At 46.0% G+C, this 11,642-nt stretch overlaps 1 protein-coding gene across 1 annotated transcript in view; it reads right to left on the bottom strand.

Moving 5' to 3' along the window:
• Positions 1 to 11,642, bottom strand: part of MDN1 (midasin AAA ATPase 1) — a 145,385-nt gene that overhangs the window by 30,222 nt on the left and 103,521 nt on the right. The window contains exons 70-77 of the mRNA XM_068984913.1: positions 11,046 to 11,192; positions 10,093 to 10,202; positions 5,943 to 6,016; positions 5,267 to 5,465; positions 3,777 to 3,936; positions 1,499 to 1,645; positions 878 to 1,004; positions 100 to 205 (exon numbers count right to left, since the gene is read on the bottom strand). Of these exons, the coding sequence (XP_068841014.1) occupies positions 100 to 205; positions 878 to 1,004; positions 1,499 to 1,645; positions 3,777 to 3,936; positions 5,267 to 5,465; positions 5,943 to 6,016; positions 10,093 to 10,202; positions 11,046 to 11,192 (1,070 nt within the window). The remainder of the gene's footprint in view (positions 1 to 99; positions 206 to 877; positions 1,005 to 1,498; positions 1,646 to 3,776; positions 3,937 to 5,266; positions 5,466 to 5,942; positions 6,017 to 10,092; positions 10,203 to 11,045; positions 11,193 to 11,642) is intronic.

The following is an 11,642-nucleotide window of genomic DNA, read 5'->3' as shown; positions in this document are numbered from 1 at the left end:
TCCAGTGATGGGCTGTGATCATGTGACCAGGTCTGAGGATGCTGTCCTGGATGAACAGGAGTCCCCAGGCCCTGCAATCCCAAGGCTCTATCATCCTACCTTGGCTGGAGCCGCCAGGACTGCAATAAGCCTGACGTGTCGTGCAAGAGAGCGATAGAAGTACTTCTGGCAGCCCTCCCACGAAGATGAGATTTCTGTAAGCAACCTGGAGAAGTCAACATGATGTAATTAATTAAAACCGTTATCTCCACCCCAGATCCCGAGGAGTCAGAGACTGGTCTATTCAGCCACAACCAGAAACCAAGAGTCTGAGCAGATTTACTTCTGTGAGGACCCACTGAATCAAGTACTCATCAGTCCTTTACACAAAGGATGTGACAATAACACGAGACCTTAGAAGAGGTTTGTGTATATGGCACACTTAAAAATGTGACCATTCTCTTACAGATTTTCACCTGTACATTCAAATCAAGTGAGCAGACCTCAGGAAAAATCAAAGGCCAAAAAAATAACGGGAGAGATGAATACGAGGAGGAAAGAGAAATGAAAAGAAGAAAATCAACAGTTACTAACACTTGCTTTAAATGCTCAAAGTGGTCCCTTGTCTTCCTCACCCCACCAGACTCCCAACAGAGCCCAACCTTCCAATGTTTTACATTCGTTCCTTACTTTTTAAAAGGGCATAAGGAGAGGGAAGTTTTTTAAAAAAGAAAATTAACACTTACTAGGCGCTCACCACCTGCCAGTCCTGAGCCGGCACTTTTTAAAATGTTATCCTAACGGTGACACTGGGACAGAAGTACTGCTACCCCTACTCTGGCAAATGAGGCCATGGAAGCTTAGCTGCTGTGCTTCATTTATAATTAAAAACACTAACCTAGAATCAGCCTCCTGAGTGCTGCTGACTATGGACAATGCGCTCTGGAGATCCAACGGGCGAAGATGGAGCATTTCTTGAGGGTTTTTTGTACGGGCCCAGGAAAGACCTTTGCGATATGACAAACCTAGGAAATAAACAGCATGTTTTTAAATAAAGAAACTCTGAAGAGAATGGATTAGCAATGCCACCGCTAATCAAAGTTGTGTCCTGGCAACAGCATTGCCCAGGACTCTCAGGCCCTGCCCCACACTGAGCGAAACAGAATCCGCTCCTGCACTTCAGCAAGATTCATATACGAGTTACTTCGAGAAGTATTGCTCTCTATGCAATGCTGGAAGGGTATGTGCTGTACAACAATTGGCAATGAAAATAAAACACATGGTTTCTGAGAAACCTCACTGCAAAACTGTGAAACTATTTGGGAGTCACAAATGGTTCATCATAGGATTTTCATACGTGTAACTGGAACTCTGCGAGTGGCATTTCAAAACCTTGCTTTCCACCTTGTGTTTCGCACTATCTCAACGGTCTCTACAAAGTTTCCCCAAATCAACCACGTTATTTTTCTTCCTAAAAGCAGATGAGTATACTCCACAGAGTTTCCAGTGAAAACTGTACCAGTTTTTGTCAGGTGTTTAAAGAGGTCTGCTAAAGCTCGCTGCTTCTGCATGAGAATGTGCTTGGCTTCCGACCGCTGCTTCTCCTTCTCTGCGGAGGGGTCCACCTTTAGGCTCTGAAGCTCACTCATAAAGGAGATCACTTCACCTGCAGGGAAGACAAGGGAAAGTCATGGAAATCCCCAGGAATTCTTAATATACTCAGATTACCCAAGACCAAGGACATTTTGGAAACAAACACCAAGTGTCATTCATCTTTACATCTAACAGTCCTCAGCATTGGCAAATTCTCAGTAACAACTGATGACATGCATGACAAGAGAAAAATCAGAAACAATCTATCTTGACAACAAACAACCCAAATAAAAGTAGCTAATCTTTTTATCCAGGGGTTTTATAATCAGTCAAGCAAAAAACACTTATTGAACATGGATCATGGGCCATGATTTACACTAGGAACTTTAAAACACTTGAATAAACTTCCCATAACTACAACATGAATTGAGCTTCTATGCTGTACCGTGTGCTTTGAAAACATTCTTCTAACCTGTACAGCTCCAGAACTTCTTTGTAGCCACTCTAAGAGGCTCAGAAAGTCTAGTCATTTTCCAAAGCCCATTCAGCTACAGAGCACACTTGAAGCCAGGACTTGAACCCTGGCTGAACTGACTCCAAGGCCCAGATTCTTTCTCCAGCACTGTGCTGCCTTCCTGAATACCCATAGGAACCGAGAACACGAAGGTGCTGCCAATCTGCCACAGGCAGTGTCATAAGCTGACTGCATGTCCTGACAAGTCCATGCCGAAGTGCTAACCTCCCAGGACCTCAGAATACGACTGTGTTTAGAGATGGGGCCTCTGAGCCCATGAAGGTAAAAGGAGGCCTTGTAGGTGGGCTCTAATCTAATCTGGCTGGCAACCTTGATAGAGGACACAGGGACACAGAAAAGGCATCTACAAGCCGAGGAGAGAGCCTCAGAAAAACCGACCCTGCTGACACTCTAATCTTGGACTTTCAGCTTCCAGAACTGTGAGAAAATCCATTTCTATTGTTTAAACCACCCAAGACGTGGCACAGCTGCCCCTTGAACAACATGGGTTTGAACTGTGTGGGTCCACTTACATGGGAGTTTTTTTTTTTTTCAATAGTAAATACCTCGGGGTTTACATGAGCCCGAGTTGAATGAATTCGTGGATGCGGAACTATGGACACAGATGACCGACTCTAAGTGACACTTGGATTTCCCAGCTTGTGAAGGGGCGATGGCCCCAGCGCCTGTGCTCTTCACGGGTCAGCTGTACTTTGCTAAGGCAGCCCGAGCAGACGGGCTAGCAGGCTGTCTAGCCCATCAGGTGAGAGCCCACACACTGCACACAGCCGGCACAGCTGGCAGGAGAGGTCGCCGTGTATCTCCCAAAGGGTGCAGCTGGGATCTGTAGGCCATTCATCCCCATCGTTAGGCATAGGCAGGCAGGTTATCTTGAAAAATGGATATCAGGCTATTACTCTAACAAGTTGGTTTTTACTTTATTTATCTGGCTGTGCCAGGTCTTAATTGCAGTGGTGGGATCTAGTTCCCTAACCAGGCATCGAATCTGGGTCCCCTCCATTGGGAGCACAGAGCCATAAGCACTGGACCGCCAGCCAAGTCCCGCTAATAAGTTTTTTTTTTCCTGTATAAATATATTCCTGAGATCAGGCTGCAGCCTTACTGGAGAAGGACCAGCTTCACTGTGACCCCACACTTGCTGGGGCTGGGTAGAGGTGGACGAAGTGGTGAAAGGCTGCCAAGGGCCCAAACAGTCTATTAAGTTCTCGATCCCCTTTCCCAGCCATTGCTGATACACTGCAGAGCAAGAACAACCAGGGAGACAAGATTGCTATGGCTCTTTGAAGTGAAAGGGAAAAGAAAGGGACTGTGGATGAACTTTCCTTTTCCTTTAACTCAAGAGACAACATTTTGAGAGGTGATGAAGGCATCCAGACTCTAGGAAACCCTTCACTCATGTTCCTGACCAGGAAGAGCTGATGTGGACAAGGCTGCTGTAGAGAATGGCTAACACTGCTCTGGTCTGCACGAGAGGAGGACAAGACGAAAACCACGATGACCATCTGCGGGATCTCAGCTGATTGTGTCTGGGTGTTGGCTGGTTTGTAACCCACTTGCTTATTCAATTACCTACTCTACACTACTAGGACACAGGTAATTAATTCCAGCCTTTCTAGGCCACTGGGGATACTTCAGAAAGAAAGCCTCCTCAGTCTGGGCATGCACCCACCGGTGAACTGGTCGAGGCCCTCCACGAGGCGGGGCAGGGGGCTTCCCTGGATGAGCGTTAGGCACATCTTCCTCATGCGTTTCAGGAGTTTCGGCAAGCGACGCAGAAGGGCCCCCTCCGAGGGGAGAGGGGCGCCCTGACACTGCTCTGGAACAGCAGCCTGTGACACAGAGTACAACAGTCATGGTACACCCCCACGCGGGTGGTGAATTAAATGTCATGCCCTCCACATACCTGGCTTAGCAACAGGACACTCCCCTTGCCCCGTCTCTGAAGTCTCATAAGAATAAATAAAACATCACCAAAAGTAAAACAGCATGTGCCTCAGGGACTTAGCAGAGTATGGAGCTGGCGTGCGAGGTCCCTGTCAGGGAAGCCCCCGACCCCACTGCCCCCAGCGCTGCCTTCTGCGCTTGTCACGAGGGGCCGTCCTGCTCCCTGAAGGCAGGGCTGGGCAGCGTAACTACTGCCTCTGAGATAATGTGCCCCACTGTGCTTCTCAGACACACAGGCAGGGCTAACCTGACCGCCAAATCCTACTCCAGCCACCGTCTCCCATCACCCTTTAATTCCTGACACTTCAAACACCAGGATCCAGATACTAGGGAAGGCAGCAGACGAAGGGAAACTAGGCAAAGGGAAAAGCTTTTGTTTGTCGGGGCCACAGTTTTACTACTTTTTTTTCCCGAGGAATCGTGAAATTCTTAACTCAATACCAAAAAAATCTGATCAGCATTATGAGCGGTGAGGTGATGAATACAATCAAAAGAAAATAAATTTGGCAGCTATATCATATGTGTGCAGCCATATCATGGCAGGACGCTCAGTTTCTACTAAGCTTTCTGAACTATTAAAATAGTTCTAATAGCGTTGCTGACTCTCTAGACCCAGCATAGAAAACACAGCATGATGCCAAAAGCCATCACTCCCTCACGAGTGCCCCCCACACCCAGTGACTTTGCAGCAGGGACACCCTCCTGTCACAGACCTGCTCACTCAAGGTCTTCATAACTGTTTCCATTTTCAGGAATTTTGTAAGTCAGTTCTTAAGCCTTGGTACTTGAAACTGGCCGTGATGGAAGTTCACACATTTTCACACCATGGTCACCGGCAACCACTTCAAAGCAGCACATCACTACACACAGTCACTCCTGGTGTGTGCAGCAGCCTCATCACATGGGGTCCCAAAGGCACCTTCCATGCCCTATTCCTAAGCTGATGCTTTAAATCTTCCCTTACAGGTAAGGGAACTGTTCACAGATAAAGTACATCGGTTTTGTACACAGGCCCATGTTAAGCTTCCAGCATGAGGATTAACACTTTTTGCCTTACTAGGCAGCAGGGTCAGAAAGACAAACACCACACCACTAGCCTAAAGAAGATTTCAAAGACATTCCCTCACCTAGCTCTAAGGGCACATCTCCCACAGAAAGCACAGACCCCGTCCAACCAGCTCAGGAAGAAGCAAACACTATCTCGCGAGCTAATACCTGCACGGCTGCTGGCCGGGCTAACAGGGTCTCCCTCAAGGCCCTGTTCAGACTCTGAATGGGGGTCTCCTCACTCGCGGTGGCACCTGTTGGCCTTGGCAAACAGTCCGGCTGCTCCTCCTCATCGCCCTCCACCAGGGATGACTGGCAGGGTTCGCTCAGGATAGCTTCAAATTTCTTCATGAATTTAAAGAGGGTTCTGGCCCCCAGGTAATGGGAGATAAGGGCAGGAAAAAGTAAAAATGGAAAAGTGAGGAAATATGTAAATGACATAATGCATACACAGGCAACTTAATAACTTGTACCTCTAGTATACAACGAGTGTCCTAGAAACTCATAATCTTTCGGGTTTTTTTAAAGGAAAAAGCATGGCAGGTATTCTAATCTCAACTGAAGCCAGGAATGGTGGGATCACTTGGCTGAAGGTGAGCAGATGGTGGAGGACTCAACCGTCAGCAGCGCACAGCCCACTCTGCCTCGAGACACATCAGGTTCCTCCCCCAGTGAGACTGCTTTGGGTGGGAGGGGTCGGTGCTGTGCAGCCAGCAGAACAGTCTAGGGTTTTTTCAGCAAGTTTAAGGTAGCACAAGTCAGGCTTTTGTAACAATGTAATCATGCTCTCTACCATTCAAAAATTCTGAGTTTTGGCCACTCCCTGTTTTAAAAGATGAATTACCTGTGTGTCTTTTCCACAGACTGCTTAATAGACCAGAAGCTGACATCATTCCACTTGGATATCTTAACAAATTCCTGTAAGATAAATGAAGCTCAAGGAAGGGCTTTACAAAGGTGGTGTCATTCTATCTCTTTCTAGATCACCCATGTGATGACCGGAGCTCTCTTCATCCCTAACCCAGGACAGCGTGTCAGTGAGCAAGTAAAACAAGTCCAATAAAGGGACATGTGTTTGTCTCAAAGCGATGGAAAAAAGTGCTGCTACAAGGCCAGGGCCGGCGGCTGGGAGGAGCATCCCGAGGAGCGGTGGCTGCGCAGGCGCAGGAGGGCCTAGAGGAGCTATCCCATGTTGAAGGTCAGGAATGGCGGCGGTAAGGAGATACCCCTCGACCAAGGTAAGGAGCAGCGGCTGTGCTTTGCTGGAGCAGCCGTGAAGAGATACCCCATGCCCAAGGTAAGAGAAACCCAAGTAAGATGGTGGGTGTTGCAAGAGGGCATCAGAGGGCAGACACACTGAAACCATACTCACAGAAAACTAGTCAATCTAATCACACTAGGACCACAGCCTTCTCTAACTCAATGAAACCAAGTCATGCCTGCGGGGCAACCCAAGACGGGCGGGTCATGGTGGAGAGGTCTGACAGAGCGTGGTCCACTGGAGAAGGGAATGGCAAGCCACTTCAGTATTCTTGCCTTGAGAACCCCATGAACAGTATGAAAAGGCAAAATGATAGGATACTGAAAGAGGAACTCCCCAGATCATTAGGTGCCCAATATGCTATTGGAGATCAGTGGAGAAATAACTCCAGAAAGAATGAAGGGATGGAGCCAAAGCAAAAACAATACCCAGTTGTGGATGTGACTGGTGATAGAAGCAAGATCTGATGCTGTAAAGAGCAATATTGCATAGGAACCTGGAATGTCAGGTCCATGAATCAAGGCAAATTGGAAGTGGTCAAACAAGAGATGGCAAGGGTGACCGTCTACATTCTAGGAATCAGTGAACTAAAATGTACTGGAATGGGTGAATTTAACTCAGATGACCATTGTATCTACTACTGCAGCCAGGAATCCCTCAGAAGAGATGGAGTAGCCATCATAGTCAACAAAAGAGTCCAAAATGCAGTACTTGGATGCAATCTCAAAAACGACAGAATGATCTCAGTTCATCTCCAAGGCAAACCATTCAATATCACAGTTATCCAAGTCTATGCCCCAACCAGTAACGCTGAAGAAGCTGAAGTTGAACGGTTCTGTGAAGACCTACAAGACCTTTTAGAACTAACACCCAAAAAAGATATCTTTTTCATTATAGGGGACTGGAACGCAAAAGTAGGAAGTCAAGAAACACCTGGAGTAATAGGCAAATTTGCGGAATGAAGCAGGGCAAAGACTAACAGAGTTTTGCCAAGAAAATGCACTGGTCATAGCAAACACTGTCTTCCAACAACACAAGAGAAGACTCTACACATGGACATCACCAGATGGTCAACACCAAAATCAGATCGATTATATTCTATGCAGCCAAAGATGGAGAAGCTCTATACAGTCAACAAAAACAAGACTAGGAGCTGACTGTGGCTCAGATCATGAACTCCTTATTACCAAATTCAGACTCAAATTGAAGAAAGTAGGGAAAACCGCTAGACCATTCAGGTATGACCTCAATCAAATCCCTTACGATTATACAGTGGAAGTGAGAAATAGATTTAAGGGCCTAGATCTGATAGATAGAGTGCCTGATGAACTATGGAATGAGGTTTGTGACACTGTACAGGAGACAGGGATCAAGACCATCCCCATGGAAAAGAAATGCAAAAAAGTAAAATGGCTGTCTGGGGAGGCCTTACAAATAGCTGTGAAAAGAAGAGAGGCGAAAAGCAAAGGAGAAAAGGAAAGATATAAGCATCTGAATGCAGAGTTCCAAAGAATAGCAAGAAAAGATAAGAAAGCCTTCTTCAGCAATCAATGCAAAAAAATAGAGGAAAACAACAGAATGGGAAAGACTAGAGATCTCTTCAAAAAAATCAGAGATACCAAGGGAACATTTCATGCAAGGATGGGCTCGATAAAGGACAGAAATGGTATCGACCTAACAGAAGCAGAAGATATTAAGAAGAGGTGGCAAGAATACACAGAAGAACTGTACAAAAAAGATCTTCACGACCTGGATAATCATGATGACGTGATCACTCATCTAGAGCCAGACATCTTGGAAAGTGAAGTCAAGTGGGCCTTAGAAAGCATCACTACGAACAAAGCTAGTGGAGGTGATGGAATTCCAGTTGAGCTATTTCAAATCCTGAAAGATGATGCTGTGAAAGTGCTGCACTCAATATGCCAACAAATTTGGAAAACTCAGCAGTGGCCACAGGACTGGAAAAGGTCAGTTTTCATTCCAATCCCAAAGGAAGGCAATGCAAAAGAATGCTCAAACTATCGCACAATTGCACTCATCTCACATGCTAGTAAAGTAATGCTCAAAATTCTCCAAGCCAGGCTTCAGCAATACGTGAACCATGAACTCCCTGATGTTCAAGCTGGTTTTAGAAAAGGCAGAGGAACCAGAGATCAAATTGCCAACATCCGCTGGATCATGGAAAAAGCAAGAGAGTTCCAGAAAAACATCTATTTCTGCTTTCTTGACTATGCCAAAGCCTTTGACTGTGTGGATCACAATAAAATGTGGAAAATTCTGAAAGAGATGGGAATACCAGACCACCTGACCTGACTCTTGAGAAATCTGTATGCAGGTCAGGAAGCAACAGTTAGAACTGGACATGGAACAACAGACTGGTTCCAAATAGGAAAAGGAGTGTGTCAAGGCTGTATATTGTCACCCTGCTTGTTTAACTTCTATGCAGAGTACATCATGAGAAATGCTGGACTGGAAGAAACACAAGCTGGAATCAAGATTGCTGGGAGAAATATCAATAACCTCAGATATGCAGATGACACCACCCTTATGGCAGAAAGTGAAGAGGAACTAAAAAGCCTCTTGATGAAAGTGAAAGAGGAGTTAAAAAGTTGGCTTAAAGCTCAACATTTAGAAAAGAAAGATATTGGCATCCGGTCCCATCACTTCATGGGAAATAGATGAGGAAACAGTGTCAGAGTTTATTTTTTTGGACTCCAAAATCACTGCAGATGGTGACTGCAGCCATGAAATTAAAAGACGCTTACTCCTTGGAAGAAAAGTTATGAGCAACCTAGATAGCATATTCAAAAGCAGAGACATTACTTTGCCGACTAAGGTCCGTCTAGTCAAGGCTGTGGTTTTTCCTGTGGTCATGTATGGATGTGAGAGTTAGACTGTGAAGAAGGCTGAGCGCCGAAGAATTGATGCTTTTGAACTGTGGTGTTGGAGAAGGCTGTTGAGAGTCCCTTGGACTGCAAGGAGATCCAACCAGTCCATTCTGAAGGAGATCAACCCTGGGATTTCTTTGGAAGGAATGATGCTAAAGCTGAAACTCCAGTACTTTGGCCACCTGATGCGAAGAGTTGACTCATTGGAAAAGACTCTGATGCTGGGAGGGCTTGGGGACAGGAGGAGAAGGGGACGACCGAGGATGAGATGGCTGGATGGCATCATGGACTCGATGGACGTGAGTCTGAGTGAACTCTGGGAGATGGTGATAAACAGGGAGGCCTGGTGTGCTGCGATTCATGGGGTCGCAAACAGTCGGACATGACTGAACGACTGGACTGAACGACTGAACTGAACTTACAATCAGTATGTCGCTGTGTACTCTAGCATAAACTGGCATTGGCTCCACAACCACTGAAAGTATCAAATATAGGGTTCTCATTACCCGCCAGCACCACCACAGCCCACAGCCTGACACCAGCTGGCGCTCCTCTGAGGTGGAAGAGGGAGCCACCCACTGGCTGCAACTGGGGAGTGGGCCCTAACAGTGCCCCTAGGTACCTCTGATGGGTGCCACTCCACAGAACCCTCACACACGTGGCCAAGGCACCAATGGAGCCAATGCCACAAAACGCAAAACCTGCCATCCTGCTTGGCTGGTGCTATGCTCCCCTCCGTTCCTCAGAGCTCTTGTTTCACTGTTAATCGGATTAAAAAACAGAACTGAAAAGCAATTTGCTGCTTTTGTTCTCCCAAGAGTGATTATGACTGCTGTTCATCTTACTTTAAGCTCTTTTTCCAGGGGGGAACGAAGTTCCACAATTTTGGCCTGGACCCGGTAGAGGAATTGCTTGTAATAATGATACAAGTTCCACAGAACACTGCAAAGTGCATCTGGAAGAAAGGAAAAGGAGATGAAAACACCACACGTGCTGCTGGCTTCTCCCTTAGGGCTGCACACTCCCTCATTACTCACTGGGCCACGACATCACAGCAGAGTACCCACAGATTCTGTAACAGCTCGTCGGGGAGCCGGGCTTAGCGGTTCCCAGAGATGCCAGCTGCCAACACTACCCCTATTCTTTTCATTTCAGTCTGCAGTGGATACTTTATTCAGTCGCACTTTCGTTTTTAAAGAAGGCATACTCAGATGTTCTACCAAACTCACAATTTCCAACTCTTTTTCAGAATCTTACTGTAAAGTCAGCAGAAACCAAGCCTGTCTTAAAAGATGGCATAGTAAGAGCTCATCTTGACTACTCATTCACGTAAATCTATACCTCACAGTGACACTTTTATCTAAACTGCTGTGGTTAGGGATGGTAACTGACAGTAGAAGTTTTATGTGCAATTGCTTGATATGTGGCAGTGCTCTCCTGAGATCAAAGAACCTAATTATAGCCTGGATCAAGCAGAAGCTTAGCGGGACATATGCACAGTCTAGACAGACAGACGTGCTGCCTCAACATGCCAGCTCCTAGGATCTGCATCTGTTGATTTACCGCTGCCACAGTTCACTAGCCAGGGATTCAATTATAACCAGTCTGCACTTGATTTCAGTGTTTTCCTCTTTATCTTACCTGAAGCACATTATAGTAAAAGACAACTGAAAGCGTCTTGTTTAAAATCTGGTATGCAATAAGACACCTGTCTCACGAATTCAAAGCCTAATCATTTTAACAGCATAGGGTAAAATTAAAGAAAAAAAATTTTATACACACATATGTATGTCCTTACCTTTTCCTTCGACTTGAGGCATCAGCAAGACATGACAATGGAAAACCAGTAACATCTGAAGTCGTATGTGGAACTCCCCCAGTGAGGATCCTTCAATAAAGGCTTGTAATGTGCTGACCAGCAACATCAGGGTCATCTGTTTGTCATCTTTAGAGATTCAAAGAGGAAAACACACGTGTGTCTGCAACCATCACTCAGTGTCATATTGCACACAGTCTACTATGAGATCCCAGAGGGACACCAGTTAATGTGAAGTTTGGAGCAAGGACCACAGCTACATTTCAAGCTGGTTTAAAAATGACAGCTGCACTAGCAGTATATGTGAAATGCACTCATGGCAAACGAGGAAACTGAGTTATGAGGCCCTTGTTCTAAGCATGAGGTGAAACCCTTTTAACTCAAGCATTGTAACTACTACCTACCAAGACAGAAACTTCCTCTCTGACTTGTCTCACAGAGAATAAGGAAATCTTATCTAACAACTAGCTCTCTGGACTCTGGATAAGCCACTTTAGCCTCTCTGACTGTCATCGTTATTCTCAGTAAGAAAAGAACTACCCAGCTTTTTCGGCTGACCTCTTGGGAATACCAGCAGTC

Source organism: Capricornis sumatraensis, chromosome 13 (genome assembly GCF_032405125.1).
Source record: "Capricornis sumatraensis isolate serow.1 chromosome 13, serow.2, whole genome shotgun sequence".
In the NCBI taxonomy this organism is placed as follows: Eukaryota; Metazoa; Chordata; class Mammalia; order Artiodactyla; family Bovidae; genus Capricornis; species Capricornis sumatraensis.
Note: the sequence above shows the minus strand (reverse complement) of the source record. Positions and strands in the feature narration are given on the sequence as shown.